At 31.6% G+C, this 20,995-nt stretch overlaps 1 protein-coding gene across 4 annotated transcripts; it reads right to left on the minus strand.

Moving 5' to 3' along the window:
- Positions 1-230: 230 nt before the first annotated feature.
- On the minus strand, positions 231-8,494 carry LOC104894276 (probable inactive poly [ADP-ribose] polymerase SRO2). Of its 4 annotated transcripts, XM_057395254.1 has the most exons (5): positions 7,823-8,491; positions 4,284-4,492; positions 2,761-2,900; positions 2,550-2,682; positions 231-488 (listed from the first exon to the last, which is right to left on the minus strand). In XM_057395254.1, exons 1-4 carry the CDS (start codon positions 8,335-8,337, stop codon positions 2,572-2,574), a joined length of 975 nt encoding a protein of 324 aa, XP_057251237.1. In that variant the 5' UTR covers positions 8,338-8,491; the 3' UTR covers positions 231-488; positions 2,550-2,571. The 4 variants fall into 4 exon arrangements, 3 of the variants coding, with proteins under 3 accessions (XP_057251237.1, XP_010678766.2, XP_010678768.2); XR_008969629.1 differs by lacking the exon at positions 2,761-2,900 and having other exon boundaries at positions 7,823-8,494; XM_010680464.4 differs by lacking the exon at positions 231-488 and having other exon boundaries at positions 2,340-2,682; positions 7,823-8,490.
- Between the last annotated feature and the right edge of the window lie 12,501 nt (positions 8,495-20,995).

The following is a 20,995-nucleotide window of genomic DNA, read 5'->3' on the forward strand; positions in this document are numbered from 1 at the left end:
TCTAACATTAACTTTAATTTGAATTAATAAGGGTTGCATAAAGTCTCGTATCGGGCTGCTTGTAGAGATTTCTAAAAAAACCGCAAAGATGAAACTTTATTATTTACACCACGAAAGTACATAGTACTTCTAATTAATCTTTGCAGCTTCAAATTTATGGTGATGAGGATTCAACTAAATGATATTCATTTCAGAAGATGTAATGATATTATTTTAATGAATTCATATGCTAAGTGAAAAGAATATTATGTAAATTAAATCAAATATCTTTACATGAAAATTCTAATGACTTAAGCAACCAATAAAGTTTCCACTCATTACAGTTATAGGTGACTCAAGCAAAAATATATTACTAAAAACATGAAGAATAATGCAAAATTCAAAAGAGGCCTCTCATATTCATATATATGTTCTTGTCCATTTTTGCAATTCATATCATGCACTGGCTTTGCCCCATCTGGGAATAGATTAGGTGAATTTTTCGTGGCCTGCAAAAGAAAATTACATGTGAATTGATAATGATCAACTCCAGTTTGGTGATTCTTTAATTTTTCTTGACATCGAAAAAATTTGCATAAATAAAAAGAGTTTATACTTGGGTCATTAGTGATCCTTGTAATACTTTGAAGATAAAGTAAAACCAAATAATAAAAATTAGAAGGGTAGGATAAACTCCTCCGTTGGATCTTTTGTCGGCGATTCTTTATGATACTTGATATCAAACGCAATTTTGTAAGCAAAATTTCAACATTCATATTGTATATAGAGAAGGTATTGTGTCAGACTCATCTAACACAATACAACTGGTCGGACCACTTCAGTTAGAAGCACTTGTGCTTCAGTTAGACGCACTTGTGCTTCAGTTAGACGCACTTGGGTTTCAGTTGGTCTTTATTTTTTTCAGGTAGTCTTCATTTTTTTCAGGTAGTCTTCATTTTTTTTCAGGTAGTCTTCATTTTTTTTTCAGTTAGTCTTCTTTTTTTTCAGTTGGTTTCAAATTTTTTTAAACACCAAATGAAACATATAAAACACCAACTGAAAGAACAACAAGAACTAACTGAAACACTAACAAAGCACCAACTGAATGAAAGGAAAAATAAGAGCAGCTGAAACATATTAAACACCAACTGAAATAACAACAAGAACTAACTGAAACACTAACAAAGCACCAACTGAAAATAATAACAAACTAACTGAAATACTAAGAAAAGTACCAACTGAATTGAAAATTAAAGCATCTGAAACATATTAAGCACCAACTGATAATAACAACAAAACTAACTGAAAACCTAAGAAAAGCACCAACTGATAAATTCAAATGTCATGATTGAACTGTTACACCCCCTCCCTCCTTACCTTACTGCATTGCGCCCCCACCCTCTCTCTTCCTTATTTCTCCTCTTTCTATATGATCCCCCTCTTCCCCTCCTTTCTTCATCTCCCAACCTCTCATCATTTCTCTATTTTCACTCTCTCTCTATCTCCTTCTTTTCCTTTCTCTCTCTACTTTGGTGCCTCAATCTCAGTACTAACGAATGGAGGACACTCAGTACTAATGCTCCTCAATCTCACTTAAGGAGGAGTCCAGCCTTCTTGGAGGGCTTGCTTCACTAGTGCTCTGAGGGTAAAAAATTTATTTGGTCATTCAATTTCAGTAGAGAAAAGTTTTCACGTATTTTAGTACCTGATGGTATGAAGAGGAGAAAGGGAACAGAAGTAAGTGTTTCATTTGGGTCAGCCCGTCTGACAGTAAATATTTGGTCAGACGATCTGACCCAATACTTTCACTTGTATATATATATGTATATTGCATATTTTATAAATTCTTAGGTGCTTTTGTGAACATCTAAAACTATGTGCTTTCAAACACTTATTTTTTGCAAATTTATCACGTAAATAAGCAAGTGTAAAATGTGCGAGAGGGAGCACTATGGAGACTTTGTGCTTATTCACTCCTAAACTATCTATTTTCTTCATAATATTTCATAATCACTCTTGATGGTGGTTTTTAGTGGTTATGAAAGAAGAAGAAAGTACACCTCAGGTATGATCATACCATGAACGTTGTCATAAGATTTTTTCATCGCCCATACCGCAATTATTATTTCCTACCAGACGCCCTGCGATAAATACATTATTTTATGCTATCATAAATTGCAAAGCCTCCATAATGCTCCAAAGAGCAACTTTCTCACATTTTCTTCACAATTTATAATTGCACATATTACTCATTTAAGCAAAATATGTGACAAATATGCAAAATAATATACTTGGGAGGAGCACCAAGGAATTTGTACATAATTTGTAAACAAGATGGGTCTTGAATTTTTTTCCTCCCATGCAACAAAATAATAATTGTGTACTTTGTATATATGAAAAAGTTTACATTCTTATTAAAAGGGAAACAAACTTGGGAAACAAGGAATCTACTAAAGAGATGCTACTATGGATTATGATTGTACATCCAAACAAAAAAATATAGTATATATTGTATACAAGTGTATAAATATTAGAAATTTAAAATAATAACTAAACATATATCTTCAAACCTCTTTAATTTCATTCGTATTTTCAGGGAGAAACTATCTTGGCTCCACAACGTTTAATGATCTTGATTAATAATTCCTTTCCAACATAACGCGTAAGTCTCTCTATCATATTCCGGCGAGTGATTTTCCCTTTCTGCAAAAATAAGTCAAATATAAATAGCATAAAGTTATTAGATTAAGAAAATGAATTAGAGGCAATATTAATGCGCACCTTAAAATCCTTGTAATGCTCATTAATCAAATTAATGGTTGGTGGAGGCAAGAACTCGGAAATAGTCGAGATCAAAGTTGAGAAAGGCAACCAAGGAGAAGCTGCTGGTTTCTTCCCCAAGTATCCACCTTTTGAAAACCCTAAAGAAATTAAATATATATGCACATCATAAATTACTTTTGACATCTATATTGTGTTCGAACTACTATTTCGTCAGGATTTATCGTTCTACCATTTCTACTTTGCACACACATTTACATACAATTAAATAAGGACGTAAATGAGACAAGACAACTCGCAAGCTACACTCAAGATTACATTCAATAAAAAAAATTGGCTTAAGTGAGTGTGACTCAAGATATTGGCGAGTAGGGTCGAGTTACTATATCAAAACTTGACTTGAAAACTCGTGAGTAACTTGAAAACACAATTGTCAAGTACTATCAAAAGCAAAATCTAATTAAATCCAAGATATTGTCTACCACTCTACCCTAGGAATTCTAAGTAATGAGACCAGATACAACTTGCAAGCTACCTAAAGCTACCTAAGATTACCTGCGCCAAAACTCAATCAAGTGCACTTGACAAGGTCAAACTTCGATTAAAACTCGATGGGAGCTTAACTCAACTCCAAAGATCAGCCAATCAAGTGGAGTTAACCCAAGCTTGAATTTGACCCAAAAGGTTAGTGAGTCAAGTGGAGCCAAATCAAACGTAATAGCTCGATTCGATATACAAGCGAGTTGAGTCGAGTGGAGCAACCCTAAACTCGAGCTTAACTCGCATAATCATAACCCTTATGCATAACTTTGAGCATTAATTCAGGAAGGCTCGGCTCCTCCTAAATTCAAACGTTTAGTCTGGTCTGTCTTACTAATAAAAACTCAACACAAATTCGATATATATTGTTTTTCATTTGAGCTATCAAATATAGCTCTTTGATGGGAACCGTGAATGAGAGAGTGGTATATCCAAGAGCGCCTTCGATTTTATTGGAATAAACTTAAGAACAATATCCATGTTTTAAAAAAAAAAAACACCTTATGTTATTATGGTTTTGGGTGCCACATCGATCAGTAGGAGAGATAGCACACTTTACAAGACGAAAGAAGGTTTTACCCTAAAAAGTTAAAATCATATGGTAATAAGAGGAATAACCCTCTTGTCTTCTAAAATAACTTCATCTATTTTTTTTATTAATATAAGATACTCATATGTGTTGTGCGCCATATATCATAGTCTCAACACCTTTCAACATCAAACGAGACAAGTAAGATGGAAGTAAACGAATTGGTAAAAGAGGCGATATTTTGGAGGTGGAGTTTGTATTGTAAGATAGATTTCGTTTATTTGATTCTTAAACACTAGTCTTGGTATCTATTTTCTTTCTATTTTGGAATTTTATACAAGTTTATCTGAGAAATAAATAAGTAATACTGTTTATGAGAAAGAGTTGGTCAATTTTTATACACCAACTTGCAAAAAGAAAAATAAGGAAAAGAAATAATTGGTCAATTACTTACCGTCCAAGCACAGAAAAGTTCTGAAAGATACGACATATTCTGGCAGAATATGAGTGTTCATCTTGGTACTCCAAACAATATATTCACTTGGAGAAACAACATCATCAACTTCAGAATTGAGCTCCTTCGAGCTCTCTCCATTCTCTACTAGAACTCGGCAAAGTATAACATGTTTTAGCCCATTTTCATCAATACCACAATTTTGCACACTGCAAGGGAAAAATTCAAACAACAAGATTTAGTAATTAAGTAAGTTTGCACCACTTTCTATCTATGGAAAAGCATACTAATTATAAATTTAGACATGCATATAATTGAATTTTATAGTGAACATTTCTGTTTTTAGTTATTTATTGGTGGCATGGCTTGATAGTTTGATTAAACTTTTGACCGTTAATTCAAACAAATAAATAAGAAAAAGATATAGTAAATATGTGTATCGGAAATTATGTAGAAAACATCTATAATAAACAAAAAGGAATGAAGGGAGTATTAATTAGTAACAATAGTGATTGAATTTAAAGACTTTGTTCTCATAAATCAAAATTACAAACTTTTAACCTGAAAGATTGATCGACAATATAAATAGGACTATTATTATGCTGTAAAAACTATGTTTTTCTTTTTCGAGAAATAAAATCTATGTATTAATTATAGAATATAGAGAACTAGTGACTAAAGCTATGAACTTTAATCTATCAAATTTTGACTATAATATAAAAATCAAAGTTTTGCAAATGAAATCATTGAAAGCTACAAACTTTTGATCTCAAGTTACAATATTAATGTAATTATATATTAGTGACAAGAAGTTACAAACTTTAATATATAATCAAGTTATAAACTATACTATAAACAAATTTTAGGTAAGGCAAATGTATTATGAGAGGGAAGTGTTGGTGCCATAAATCCATTAATTTGCGACTGCATCCAGACCCGTCCACAACGAATTTAAGTTGTCTGAAATACAACGTATTTTAAGATATATGTGATCAAGAATGTTGTATACAAAAACATGATCTCAAATAAGGCAACCCAATAGTAAAATTAAACTTTTTGTAATCAAGAACCAATTATGGAATTGCATTTTTTTTTTATGTTGCGTCCGCTAAGGCCGTATGAAAACTTAAAGCTTCGTGGGTCGTCATTGTTCGTCACAAAGCACATGATTAGGGAGAAGCAACGCGTTGCGATGCTCACATGACGGATTTGGCAACCAAAAATGAGAAGAAGCAGATGGATCAAAGATCCCAAGAAAATTCGAGAAAAAATGAAATATCCAAGGAGCAAAATTAACTGTGAGGAAAATCAGATATCATAACGATGTGTTACTATATTGGATAATTTAAACTCCCTAATAACTATAGGTGTGCTAGGTTAGGAATACTAATTCTACAAGACAGTGGCGTTACGAAATACTATATGATTAATCAAATTAGGTTAGGAAGAGAATTGTATTCTTTATCAACTGCTTTTTACGAATAGCAAGAAATGATCTCCCAAATTAGAAAAATTAATTTTTTTCAAGATAAATTATTGTAAGTTTGCTCATCTTCACTCTGTTTCTTGTTGGATGAAACATAAATTTTTTTTTATGCAGTAGAGGCAAAGCCAAAACAAAAAAACAAAACAAGAAACGAAACAAGGAATTATTCGAAGGATCAAAACCCCACGAACATCCTCAACAATAATTCTATGCAGATCTAAATAAGATTCATCAGAAAGACATAGCCTATGAATTTCATCCACTCCACGATTAGCCAACTAATCAGTAGCTCGGCTGTACATTCATATTTCGAAAATACAGAAAGAAAGAAATTCCGCGATCGAACTAACAAAAGGCAATAGAAATAGCAGCCCTAAAAATTCACTTTGGATTGAAAGGCTAGAACTTCCCGATTCTTTTGGATTTCATTTTATGGTGGATTTCCCTGTAGATATGAACCACTCTCACCTTCCAATCCTCTTTATTAAGTAACCTAACACATTTTTTGTTCTTTTAGATTTCATTTTCTTGTGGATTTTCCCTGTAGATATGGACCACCTTCACCTTCCAATCCTCTTTATCAAGTAATCCAACACATTTTTGGTTCTTTTGGATTTCATTTTCTTGTGGATTTTCCTATTAAATAACCCAACACAAGGTGGGAACACCTCCAGCAACAACTGCTACCTTCAATAAATTACTCATATTGACTTAGGTCATATTAATATAACCTACATGACTTTGACTATCTTTTGTGATTTGTACTTAAGGAAATTGATAGTAATATGGAATGTTGTCAGATTCGTCTCAATGTAAATTTTCAAAATATCAACCTTTTGTAACTTTTGCTTAGCTTGTTAATAATTAGAGATATTAAGGTTCAAATTCGTGTCTCGACAAGTGCGCTAAAAAAAAGATCAACTAATAAAAAATGGAGGAAGTATAGAATTTTATACAAAGCTTTGGGTTGTTTTAATTCTTTTATCTCCTTTCCCATCTTTTCGTTTTTCCTACCGAAAAACTCTATTAAGCTTATTTCACGACAATAATGAATAATCTCCCTTGTGTCTATATAATGGAGAGTTATGCTATCTAATTACTAGGTTACTTTTACCATCTATATATTCAATCAAAAATTTATATTTTTTTTGATAGTTTGAGATTTATGTTTTAAATTACACAGGAAATTTAAGTGTGTGCTGTCGCAGTAGATATGAATTAATCATACATCTATAATGAATTGGATCAAATCTAGTTATAATTCAAAACTATAATAAATCGAAGGACTCTCTCATAGAAAGCTACATCAAACAACAATGTGATGAAAGAGGGTATATATAAGAGTCATATTTTATTTACAACAATCATGATTTTGCCATCTATAGAATTTTATTTGAACAAAATTGTTATGTATTTGTTAGTTTTGATTTTGATTGTAGATGTCATATACCTATCTTCAGGGGTGTGCACCGGTCTAGAAGCGGACCAGAATCAGTGGACCAGTATCTGAATATTTTTTAGGATCGGGATCGGAATTTTTCCGATCCAGTCAGATTTTGGACCTAATGGATCGAAACATGCATTTTTTTGTATAAAATATATTTTTTATTTAGATTTATACATATTTATAAATTAGATACATTAAATTTTTAATAATTCAAGCAACAATAATGTTAATAATAATAAAGAGTAGGTTTTTAACTTTCTAATATTATAACTTTCTAATTTTTTTTAACCTTTAAATTTTTTTTAACCTTTAAATATTTTCTATATTAAAAAACAGAAATTCCCATCCACCGGTTCGGACCGGACCAGAGACACAAAATTGTGATTTTAAATGGACTGGGGACCGGACCGGAATCCTGATCCAATACGGTCCGGTTCAAATTCTGGTCCGACCCTACCCTTTACACACCCCCTACCTATTTCATTAATGAATAAAATTCTACATCAAAATATCTATGCAAAGCTTAATATCATAAAATCAAAGTTTTGAGAATAATTTCAAATATGGAAATCAAATAAAGAGTAACTACAGTATAGGATTTCTTACCTCTGAGCAAGAGAGTTAACGGGGGAAAGACGAACACCATCACGATTACCAAGTTGAAGATGACCAAAACCAAGAGAAACAATCCTTTGAATCCCATCTTTATCATCACAATACCAACCATATTTCATGCAACTTGTAACACCATTATTAAAGCTACTATTGTCATCATCCTCCAATAATGCTGCACGAAATATATTAAAGCATTTAAACCTTGCTAACATTGTACGAGAATATGACCAATTCATCTTATGAATAGCTTCAATTATGGTATTATTTTTCTTCCCAAAACCTCCCATATTTGACATGAACACATGCCCAATTACGTCGAAAATCGCATCGTTTTCGTTTAATCTAATCAAATAATCATCACCAAACAATCCTTGAATCCTCTCATTCTCATTGCTAATGCAACTTTCGCAATCAGAAATTTGTTCATGATCATAATCATCATCTATATTGTCAGATGAATAATTTTCCAAGCTTAGGTTGCCATTGATTTGAATATGAGCTTCCATAGTTTTTATAAACAAAGTGTAAGTTATTGGGATTAAAGATTGAAACTTTGGTTTATGAAGATGAACAATTTTAATGGGTTTTTGGTTTTATGGAAGACATGTTATTAAATAATGAAGAGGGTAAGATTTATTTGAATTGTAGTTTATATAAGAAAACTAATTATGAGATTACTTGGAGGATAATATTGTGAGATGAGAAAATTGGCGGTTACTAAAAAGGAACCGGGGAAGCCACGTAACCTTATATGATTGACCGACATCACTATGTTCACTTTTTGGTCGGTTTTTTATATCATATAATTTTTTTACTTTTTCAAAGGTTTATAAATTATAAATATGACGTCAGTGATTAGGAAAGTTCAAATTAGGATTACTTGGAAAGGGATCCACTAATGTTAGATGAACCTGTCCAATACTCCAAGTAAAAAACTTGAGTTGGGCTGATTTTTGTGTCATGACACTTTTGGACCTAGTTGAATAATGCTTGTTCAAGTTTTAGAGGCTATGGGTTTGAGATGATCCAACATAAAAGGGGTTTTAAGATACCTTATACAAAAATATATTTTTCGATTTTTTCACCAACATATACTCCCGACAATTTTTTTTTTATTATCATATGATCTCGCGATTAGATTTCTTTTTTTAAGTTTTTACTGGGAACTCCATGATAAGATGAAGGGTCCTGTCAAACTAGAACCTTTTGCAAGTTAACTCGGCTTGCATTAAAGGATATATATACTTTGAGAGTGGGGGATGGTAAGATGAAACCGTCTCCCAAAGTGACTTAGTAGGGATGGAAACCCTCAAGTCCCCAGCCTTGAGTCGGAAGGTTCTTTCCGTCCACTAGGCCAAGTTCAGTTTGGTATATCGCGATTTTAATTGTCCACCCTATATCCCTGTTTTTTTTAAAGTATATCAAAATATCCTTTATGTGACTAACTGGTCAACTCTAGTGATGTCAATGGGTATAATTGGACCGGATCCTCTAGGATCCAGATCCAAATTTGTTTTTCAATCGTGGATCCAAATCCTATGTAGATCTATTGGGTGATAAAACAAAGGATCCAAATGGATTCGGGTTCAAAATAGATCCTAACCTGTTTTCTTCAAACGACCTTTATTTTCACAATAAGATTTTAGAGAATAAAACAACGTCATTTAGCATCTTCATTTGTCGAGTTGAAGTAGACAAGCATTCAACCTTAATGCAACAAAATCAAGCATAAATAATATTAAGAGTTTAACACAATTAGGATTTTCAGTTTTACCCTTTTAATTATATATTTTAAAATAAATTTATAAAATGGGTACGGGAAATAATTTAGGACTCGACCCAAATATGTTTTTAAAAACTAGGATCTAGATCATACTCGGTCCAAATTTTAAGGATCCAAATCCGCATCCATAGATTTGAGTAGGATCCATTATCCACTAACATTCCTAGTCAACTCCATTAGTAATTAATCTCTAATTAGCTCATAATTCTTAATTAAATTCTAATTAAACCTATTTGATCCTTTTTTGTATCTTCCTTCATAACTTTTCCTTCTCCTTTCTTCCCCTTCCAACCCCCTCCTCCACCAGCCACCATCACTTGCCACACCCCTCTCTCTCTTTAGCCCACCTTCTTCTCCCTCTACACCTGCACCAACCATCACAACCCCGTCGCTTCCACCACCCTGCACCACCACGACCACCTTCGCCATCATAATTTTTCCTTATTAAGGTTTTTTTCAATTCTTTTTATATCTATTACCTTTCCTCCCAATAACTAAACATGGTCTACCATACATAATAGAGGAAAAAGACAAAGGGTCAAGCAAATTAACTAGAGAGAAAAGGCAAAACAATGTAACCGTGTAACGTGGTAGCTCCCAACAAACAACATATTCAATAATCATACCCCTCACCCCTCCCAACCATCTCCACTAGAGTCATCATGTGCTTTAACATGCTTGCATATATATATTTGTATTTAACCCACAATATTGACAGGGTCCACGCCCCCGGGCCCAACATTGCTCCATCCATGGATGATGGATGCATGTATATATACATTGCATATTGAGAAAAAAATTACTCTAAAAAATTAAAATAGCGGTTGTGTTAATGATAAGATTTTATATGACAATGCTTTTCATTACATATTAATAACAAAAGAGTATGTGAATATCGCAAAAGTATTAACGGTTCATTTGGTTAGTGATTAATTATAAATAGTTGTAATACTTCCGTATTTTTGGTAAGTTATTATTTATATTTTTATAAAATTTTTAGTTTTTGAAAAAGGTTTTATTTACTAAAAAAGCTTATTATTTATTAGAAAGGCTTTTATAAGAAAGGTTTTGGGTATTTAAAACGAATTTTAGCCCAAATGAATTTTGGGCCTAACTTTCCTAAGTTTTACATTCAAGTAGTTGTTTCAAAATAAAATTAAAAATATTTTAAAAACAATTGCAAAAAGGTTTGTAAAAAAGAAAAGAAGAAAAAAAAAAAAAGGGTTATAAAGAGAAAAAGATTTTAATGAAAAAAAAAAAAGGGAAAAAAAAAAAAAAATTCAGCCGCAAACTCATAACTCACGCCAGTGAGTTACATGTTTATCAAATTTTTGTAATCTTTTCTTTTAACTTATCTTTTAGTTATTTTACCTTCTATAACTACGTATTATCGAGTAATTTCTACCTTTTCCTAATTTTAGTTGGATAAGCGTAAATATTAGCTATATCTTAGTTAGATTAGTTTATCTTTTTTTCATAAATCTATCTTTTAGTTTCCTAATCCTATTCCGATTCTACTTTTCCAACTAGTATAAATAGGGGTCTCCACCCATCATATTTTTCACACCAAATTTGAGAAATAAATCTCTTTTCTCAAGTTTAAATCTCTCTCCCTCTTAGCCTACCTTTTCTCTTTTCCCTAGTAGTTATTATTATTCAAGGTGCGTGTATTTGTAGACTTTAATAATTGTTTTGCAAGTGTAGTATCATGTTTTTAAGAAAATATTTTGGATTGAAATACATGTTTTTATGAGTTTTATTATGAACTGCATCTATTTATATGAACATGTTTAAAATTTATGAACTTTAATTATGTCTTTCGTATAATATATTTATAAAGTTTGATCTTTGAATTTATATTCAAATATTTTAGAAGGAGTTTGATCTTTGATTCATGTTTAAATTTAAAAAGGTGTTTTTAAACTATTATTTTTTTCAAAGGTTAACCCTGAGCAAGTTATTTTATTTATGCCTTTATATGGCTAAGTTTATAAGAATTATTATTCTTTTTTAAAGGAGGATTATTTCAGAAGGATTTTTATTAGTTATATGATCTTTTATGATCACAATTTATAAAGAGGCCACGCTTGTTATTTATTAGCAAGAACGGTAGCTATTATATTATTTACCCATGTACTTTTTGTATAAGTCATGTGGACAAGGTAGTTCCCCTCGTAATAGACTCAGTAAGGAATACTAAACTTGGGGGGTGTGCACACTTTAGGCAAGGTACCTAGGCAAGGAAAAAGGATTTTTTATCAAGGTTATATACTTTATATTTATAAGTATTATCAAGTATCCTATAGAAAGGTTTTTTGAAATTAAATATTTCAAAGTTTGATTAAATAAAGAGTTTAATATTTCACATATACATGTACTCAGTATTTTTACTGACACGCTTTTGTTTTGTTTTGTTTTATGGCTTTGTCCCTGTGATGACCCTTTTGGTGAGCAGAATTTACAGGTTGATTGATGCATACTTCATATGGGGGAGCTAGTGAGGAATCATAATTAGTCAAGGAGTTGTTATTTTATTTTCTTTATTTGTATTGTTATATAGTTGTACAATAAAGTTTATATTAATAAAGAGAAGTTATTTAAGTTATTTCCGCTGCATTAGTTTCAAGTTCAGTTAGTATTTAGTATTAAAGCCTTTAACGTTATCACGTGGCGGTAATACTCTCAAGTTTCTCAAGGAGTTTTATATTAAATAAGTTTTCCAAAAGAGAGACAACACTTTCAAAAATAACTTTTAAACTTTAAAAAGAATAGCCTCTATGTCAAGGTATTAATAATAGGAATAATTGCCATCAAAATAGATAAACATAATAAAGAAAGTACTTGAATAAGTACAAAGTGGTATCAGTTTTCCAGGTGCTTTTTTAAAATAAAATAAACAGTCAATGAGAGTATGGGTAGATCTAGGAAGGGCATATAAGCTAGAGTTTCGCATTCTATTTGCATTATATTTTCAAGTATAAATATTTTCTGATTTATATTTTGAAGAACGGAATAAGTATGTGGATTTATTTTTCTGAGGAAAGTTCTGGCTAAGGAAAGACTTGGTACTTAAGTTGGCCGTTTGTGTCGCACCTCTCTTTCCTGGGAACTCACTCGATTAATTATTCATACACTAAGCCTAGTACTCAAATAAACAACTCTTTTGGTCATATACACATACATGTATTTTTCAAGGATATCAAACAAATTTTTTTTATAGGAATTTCAAATATTTTTCGATTCATTTCAAATTATAGTTCAAATGTTATATTTATTTTGACTATTATGTCAACATACAATCCGTATTTATCTTATAAATCTATATATATTTATTCGAATTATAAAACTGAAACTTTTTTATAAAGTATTGTTTTTTAAGAATTGTTTAGTGTTCATTGTTCTATTTGTAATATGATTATTTTTAATATATTCTAAGGAAGTTTGACTTATTGTCAAGTTAATATGAAAAATCTTCGTATTTTTCATAAGCAAAAGAAAGAGTTTATTGTTTATTACAAGAATTGAGTTATTATTTTGTCTTTCATGACATGCTATTAAGAAGCTACTCGCAAGTTGCGAGATTACTATCTCTTACGATATTTTTTTTTTTTTTTGGCATGTATATTTTCTATGAGTTGAACTTGTTTTTTTTTTTTTATGTCTTATATGACATGTATGCATGTGATCAAATTCATGCAAAGTGATTTATATATATTGTGTAAAGCATCAATATGTTTATTTTATTGATTTATAAGTGTTAAGAGAAACTATGAGTTCAAAGTAAGTCAAGTTGACTATTTGAGATCCATTAAAGGTGAAAATTGTTCTAGTTTATTCCTTTGAAGGAAAGAAGTTTAGTAGTTATTTTTTTTTTTATAGTAGGAGTGAAGAGGCTATACATTTTATTATGTGCTAAGGATTGTGAAATTAGTCATTTGAAGTTTTATGTAGTTAGATGATCTTTAAAGTTTAGTGACATTAGCAAGGAAAGGAAATTTCACAATTTGTGGAAACAAGTAGGAGGTCAATGGTTTATACCAGCTTGGAGGATTTATTAAGATTTAGATAAATTATATATTTTATTTATGGATATAGTCAACACCATTTTAGCAATGCTATCGAGATAACCTTTGAAAGGTGACAAAATAAGGAATATTATGAGGACCTTATAGGTATACGAGGTACCATATTTGAAACTTTAGCAGGTTCCTTTAGATCATTTTTGTTTTAAAGGTGAAGTAAGATACTAGAATTCTCTAAACGTATTCTAAGGTTATTTTGGGGATTATTGAGTATCAAGAGGAGTATTATTTTTGGAAGTAAGCTTCAACTATTGCTCAAGTTGATAGAGTATTCACAATAATTGTTGTTTTGGCAATATAAAGGATAAAGTGATTATGAGGATTATGTATATCACTTATTGGAATAAATAAGTGACTCTAATAATAGAAGAAATATATTCTTTTGGGAGAAATCTGGAGCTTAATAAAAGAGAAAAAGGGAAAAAAAACTAGTCAATCAAGGTTTGATTTTGGAAAGAATAGTCGTATTTTTATATTATGGATTTAAGCATTGAGTTTATATTATGTGAAGAAGTTAATTTTATTGAAGTGAAGATTGTGTGAATTTTCAGGAAAAGATTGTTTATATACTATCACAAGTCCTAGTTGACTACTGTCTATTTTTGAAAGAATATTAATTATGGTACGTTAAGAAAAATTTTGAAGTTCAATTTTGAGGAGTTTTAGTTTTGAGGACCTAAGTAAGGAAGTTTTTTTTTTTCTTCAAGTATATGTTGTGTTAGTATATATACTAACAAGGTTTGCTTGTGAATTATGATGAATTGATTTGATTTTGATTAATCAAGTAGGATCAAAGGTAATTTTTTTTATTTTTTGATATTCATTGTGATACCTTCATGAGTTTTGTGAAGCTCATTAAATTTTGACGAGAAAGCAAACGTATTTTACAAACAAAAGGAAAAAGTTGTTTGAATATTGTATTTTGAGTAAAGCTTACGAAAGGTTTTATAAAGTTCTTTTGTTCTCACTATATTATAGCATTTTGATAATATATTAGTATTTTCTTAAATAGTTTTCCTACAAAACTTGTCTTTAGTATCAGTATATAATTCGTTATTATTTCAAGAATTTGGAAAATTTTCCTACTCAAGTTTTAGAAAATTTTTAGTATGTCACAAACTGTACCCCTTTGTACTTATTCAAGTACTTTCTTTATTATGTTTATCTATTTTGATGGCAATTATTCCTATTATTAATACCTTGACATAGAGGCTATTCTTTTTAAAGTTTAAAAGTTATTTTTGAAAGTGTTGTCTCTCAAGTGATTTTACTATTACATTTCCAACAACGATTTTTGTATTGTTTTTGTATTATAAAGTTGTTAAATAATTTTAAGTGAAGTTTTAAGCCTTAGCGAGTTACGGGGGCGTAACTCCTTTTAAGAGGGGTAGAATACGATAGAGTTTCGCGCTTTTAACTTAAAACGCTATTTTTGACCTACTTTTGACTTATTTTATGAGTTATTATGTGAGCCAACTTATTTTTATAGAGAGTTTGTGGTATATGTGAATTACATGCTTTACTTCTTACTTGCTTGTTTCAAGTTTCGAGGACGAAACTTCTTTTAAGGGGGGTAGTCTGTAATACTTCCGTATTTTTGGTAAGTTATTATTTATATTTTTATAAAAGTTTTAGTTTTTGAAAAAGGTTTTATTTACTAAAAAAGCTTATTATTTATTAGAAAGGCTTTTATAAGAAAGGTTTTGGGTATTTAAAACGAATTTTAGCCCAAATGAATTTTGGGCCTAACTTTCCTAAGTTTTACATTCAAGTATCACTAGTAGAAAAAGGATGATTTGCGTCCCCGGATTTGCGTCGCACAGACACGGAAGTGACGCAAATTACCTTTGTGCGTCGCATGACAAAGAGCACTCGACGCAAAACATCAATATTCATATCAGCATACGAGCAATATGCGTCGCACTGTATGTAAGTGCGACGCAAATTACCTTTGTGCGTCGCACCTAGCTCCGCGTGCGACGCATAATGAGCTTCTCAGTGTGGGGGATTGAGCCTAATGTGCGTCGCACCTAGGCCACCATCCGACGCACATTGGGCCCAAACCCTAAAAACGCGTCCAGGCCTCCAGCCGTTTCATCTCTCTCTCCCTCCCTCCTTCTCTCTCTCCCCCTCACTCCAGCCGTTTCATCTCTCTCTCCCTCACTCCAGCCGTTTCATCTCTCTCTCCCTCACTCACTGTAACTCTCAAATCAACGAGTTCATATGAAATACCTATGAAACAACTCTCAGCATCTCTAGATAAACCAACGAGTTCGAAATACCTATGAAACAAGAACCCAATTAATACTCCTACACCATATCTAAAGTTTTAGTTTCGATTTTCAATTTTGTTTCAATTTTCGCACTCGATCTTCCTTGTTTGTGATTCCGGCGACGCGACAAGCTTTGAATCTTCAACTCTCAGCATCTCTCAGCATCGAAGACCCGACAAGCACTCGATCTTCATCGTTTAATTCCGGCGAGCGAGCGAATCTTCAGCCGTTTAATTCCGGCGAGCGAGCGAATCTTCAGCATCCTTTTTTCGCCGACGAGAAAGATCGAAAATTCCTCGCTCTGATTTTGGGGATTTAGGTTTTTTTTTTAAATATATTTAGTGCAATTTCATTCTTGTATATTAGATCTGATTTTGTTTTTTTAGGTTTATTCTTTTAATTTCGTTTTTTTGTATGTTAGATCTGAATATTTTTTTAATTTCGTTTTCAGATTTAGGATTTTCTTTTAAATTTTCTCTTCTGATTTTGTTTTTTTAGGTTTATTTTTCTCTAATTAGTTTGTAATATTTTTGATAGTAACAGTAAGAAATTATGTGCAGAATTAAAACAATATTGTTGTGGAGTGTAATTTATCTCTTTTTCTTTATTTTCTGTAGTTTATTATTACAAATCTACGATTGCGTTTGCACAGAGCCTCATTCTGTTCATAAAATCAATTTTTTACCAAAAAAAAAAAAATTTTTTTTAAAAAAAATTGAAATTTGCGTCGCACGTAGTAGCCCAAGGTGCGACGCAAATCACTTTTCTGCGTCGCACCTCAGGTAATGTACGACGCACAATACTGCTCTATGTTGGGCAAGGGAGCACCACTTGCGTCGTACCGTATAAAGGTGCGACGCAAATAGCTGAACCATCTGCGTCGTATGCGATACGACGCACATCGTTTTTAAGTCATTTGCGTCGAGGGCTTTGGCGTCGCACCACAGTCCGACGCAAATAGGCGCCTCACATCCGACGCAAATTGCCTTTTCTTGTTTCAAAATAAAATTAAAAATATTTTGCATATTTTAAAATAGTTGTTTCAAAATAAAATTAAAAATATAGCCAAGTAAAATAGTTGTTTCAAAATAAAATTAAAAATATTTTAAAAACAATTGCAAAAAGGTTTGTAAAAAAGAAAAGAAGAAAAAAAAAAAGGGTTTATAAAGAGAAAAAGATTTTAATGAAAAAAAAAAAGGAAAAAAAAAAATAAAATCAGCCGCAAACTCATAACTCACTCTTGTGAGTTACATGTTTATCAAATTTTTGTAATCTTTTCTTTTAACTTATCTTTTAGTTATTTTACTCTATAACTACGTATTATCGAGTAATTTCTACCTTTTCCTAATTTTAGTTGGATAAGCGTAAATATTAGCTATATCTTAGTTAGATTAGTTTATCTTTTTTCATAAATCTATCTTTTAGTTTCCTAATCCTATTCCGATTCTACTTTTCCAACTAGTATAAATAGGGGTCTCCACCCATCATATTTTTCACACCAAATTTGAGAAATAAATCTCTTTTCTCAAGTTTAAACTCTCTCTCCCTCTTAGCCTACCTTTTCTCTTCTCCCTAGTAGTTATTATTATTCAAGGTGCGTGTATTTGTAGATCTTTAATAATTGGTTTGCAAGTGTAGTATCATGTTTTTAAGAAAATATTTTGGATTGAAATACATGTTTTTATGAGTTTTATTATGAACTGCATCTATATTATATGGACATGTTTAAATGTTATGAACTTTAAATTATGTCTTTCGTATAATATATTTATAAAGTTTGATCTTTGAATTTATATTCAAATATTTTAGAAGGAGTTTGATCGTTTGATTCATGTTTAAATATTTAAAAAGGTGTTTTTGAACTATTATTGTTTTTCAAAGGTTAACCCCCTGAGCAAGTTATTTTATTTATGCCTTTATATGGCTAAGTTTATAAGAATTATTATTCTTTTTTTTAAAGGAGGATTATTTCAGAAGGATTTTTATTAGTTATATGATCTTTTATGATCACAATTTATAAAGAGGCCACGGCTTGTTATTTATTAGCAAGAACGGTAGCTATTATATTATTTACCCATGTACTTTTTGTATAAGTCATGTGGACAAGGTAGTTCCCCTCGTAATAGACTCAGTAAGGAATACTAAACTTGGGGGGTGTGCACACTTTAGGCAAGGTACCTAGGCAAGGAAAAAGGATTTTTTTTATCAAGGTTATATACTTTATATTTTATAAGTATTATCAAGTATCCTATTAGAAAGGTTTTTTGAAATTAAATATTTCAAAAGTTTGATTAAATAAAGAGTTTAATATTTCACATATACATGTACTCAGTATTTTTACTGACACGCTTTTGTTTTGTTTTGTTTTATGGCTTTGTCCCTGTGATGACCCTTTTGGTGAGCAGAATTTACAGGTTGATTGATGCATACTTCATATGGGGGAGCTAGTGAGGAATCATAATTAGTCAAGGAGTTGTTATTTTATTTTCTTTATTTGTATTGTTATATAGTTGTACAATAAAGTTTATATTAATAAAGAGAAGTTATTTATAAGTTATTTCCGCTGCATTAGTTTCAAGTTCAGTTAGTAGTTAGTATTAAAGCCTTTAACGTTATCACGTGGCGGTAATACTCTCAAGTTTCTCAAGGAGTTTTATATTAAATAAGTTTTCCAGAAGAGAGAATTTTGGGGGTATTACAATAGTGGTAATGATAATGAAATTTAGTGTAACTGTTGGAACACAAGGTGACACTCAAGAGGGGGGGTTGAATTGAGTGGAGAAATCTAATCGATTTTCGCAAAATCTCTTTTATGGCTCAGTGCCTGGCACTGTGCCAAACACTCGTAAATCGCTGATTTAAGTTTTTGCGAATAATAAACTGAAAGTATGTTAGATTTGATACGCAAACACAGGATATAACGTGGTTCAATCTCACCTCTGAGATCTACATCCACAAGAAACAAAACTCTTTATTTCTTTGAACCCTATAATATCAAACTCTTGATACAATAAGATTCCTCTCACTACTAACCCTAGTAGTGACCCCCAACACTTAACTCTAAGTGTTGACACTCTCTATAATGGTAAAGTTACAGAAAGAGAACGATCCTCAATAATGTGCTTCTTAGTCAAGCAAGTAGAGGACAATTACAATCGTATAATAGTAACTTAAATCTGACTCGCTCAGTGCTATGCTCAGTGCCGGAGGAAATAGTTTTCAGCTTTTAATAGACTCGATTTTTCTCTCTGAAAACGTGAGATCTAAAAGTGAATTATGAATCCCTTTTATAGAACATGGATTGGACGACCATCCTTCCAAAGGATATCTTTCAATTCCTTAATTCAAGTGATTTAATTCTCTTTTAGAAAATCAAACTTTATCTTTTTCCATCTTTATCTTTATTCTCAAAAAGATATGTTTTCCATAACAGATTTTCTTTTCAACTCAAAAAGTATCTTCCAAAATAAAATATGATTTTATAAAACTTGTTTTAGGAAATCTCGGATTTATAAAAATGTTTTAAAACACGTTTTTTAAGGAAACACGGTTTTTTGCAAAATCTTTTTTCTGAAACTCGTTTTTCCAAAATTTTATAAAACACGGTTTTATTAAATTCCTTTTCTAAAACTCGTTTTTATAAAATCTTTTTCTAAAACACGTTTTTTCCAATATTCTTTTATAAAACACGGTTTTATAAAATTCTTTTTCTAAAAACACGTTTTCCTAAAAAAAAATTATTTCTTATTTCGAAAACCTATTTCCTTTTTATATAGATATATAAAGTTAATACAATTATTTATTTTCTTAACTCAAAGAAAATAATAATGTAGAAGTTTATGCCTTGAATATGTTTGTGGAAATGCGTCAAAAGGCTTCGAGGGCTGTTTTGGTGCACCGCCCGATCAGGCCCGTAACTGAGCTGAGGAAAGAAGTTAAAGGAGTTCGCCCGATGCCATCGGGCTGGTTCGCCCGATCGGGCGAGTCACCGAACAACGACTCGGGCGACTTCGCCCGACCGGGCGCGCAACGAAGATTGGGAAAGTGAAATACCGCCCGATCGGGCGGCTGCCCGGTAAATGCGGAAACGCGTTTTCTGAACGGATATAAATACCTTTTTTGTATCCTAGGGTTATTACTACGAAATTCATTCTTTTCTCTCTGTAATCTGTTCTTCTCATAAATAAATATTCTCCTCTCTCTGCCGTGGATGTAGCCAAATTGGTGAACCACGTAAATCTGTTGTCTGATTTTATTGTTTTTGCATTCGATATTTGTTTCTCTCTCACGTCCGTTATAACCAATTGGTATCAGAGCTTTGGTGATCGATCTGTGTGAGAAAGATGTCTGGGATGAATGTCAAAATTGATAAATTTACTGGGAGGAATAGTTTTAGTCTGTGGCAAATCAAGATGCGGGCTTTACTGAAGCAACAGGGGTTGTGGGCACCGTTGGCCAAGAAGGCAACAGATTCAGTTACCGCTAGGGGTGTTCACAAAAAACCGAAACCGAAATCCCGTACCGAAAAACCGGAAAACCGGTTAAAATGGGCGGTTACCGAACCGGAAAATTTGGGATTGAACGGTTCGGTTACCGAACCGGTAAAAATAACGGTTAAACGGTACGGTTAGGTTATTGATTTTTTTATAAAACGGTTAACCGAAAACCGGATAAATTTATCTATTATTATTATTTATTTTTTATAATAATTTATATTAATTAATTTTTTATTAAAGGCATTAATTATAAAGTGTAGTTTGTGACTTCACTTCTTGTATAGTGAAAAAAAAAGTAAGTCACTGGTAACTTACTAAAAGAGTTAGAGCCTAAGACTTAAGAGGATTAGAGGAGAGTAAGCCCAAATTTGCAAAAAATAGTTAGCAGCCCAAGTCCCAAAATAATGAAATACTTCTTATTCTATAATGAAAATATTTGTACTACTGCAGTGCTGCTGTTTTTTGGTTATACTACTGCAGTTTTTTTTTTTTTTTTTTTTTGTAACTTCTCGATCAATTCTCACTGTGAA

This window comes from Beta vulgaris, chromosome 5 (assembly GCF_026745355.1).
Source record: "Beta vulgaris subsp. vulgaris cultivar EL10 chromosome 5, EL10.2, whole genome shotgun sequence".
NCBI lineage: Eukaryota > Viridiplantae > Streptophyta > Magnoliopsida > Caryophyllales > Amaranthaceae > Beta > Beta vulgaris.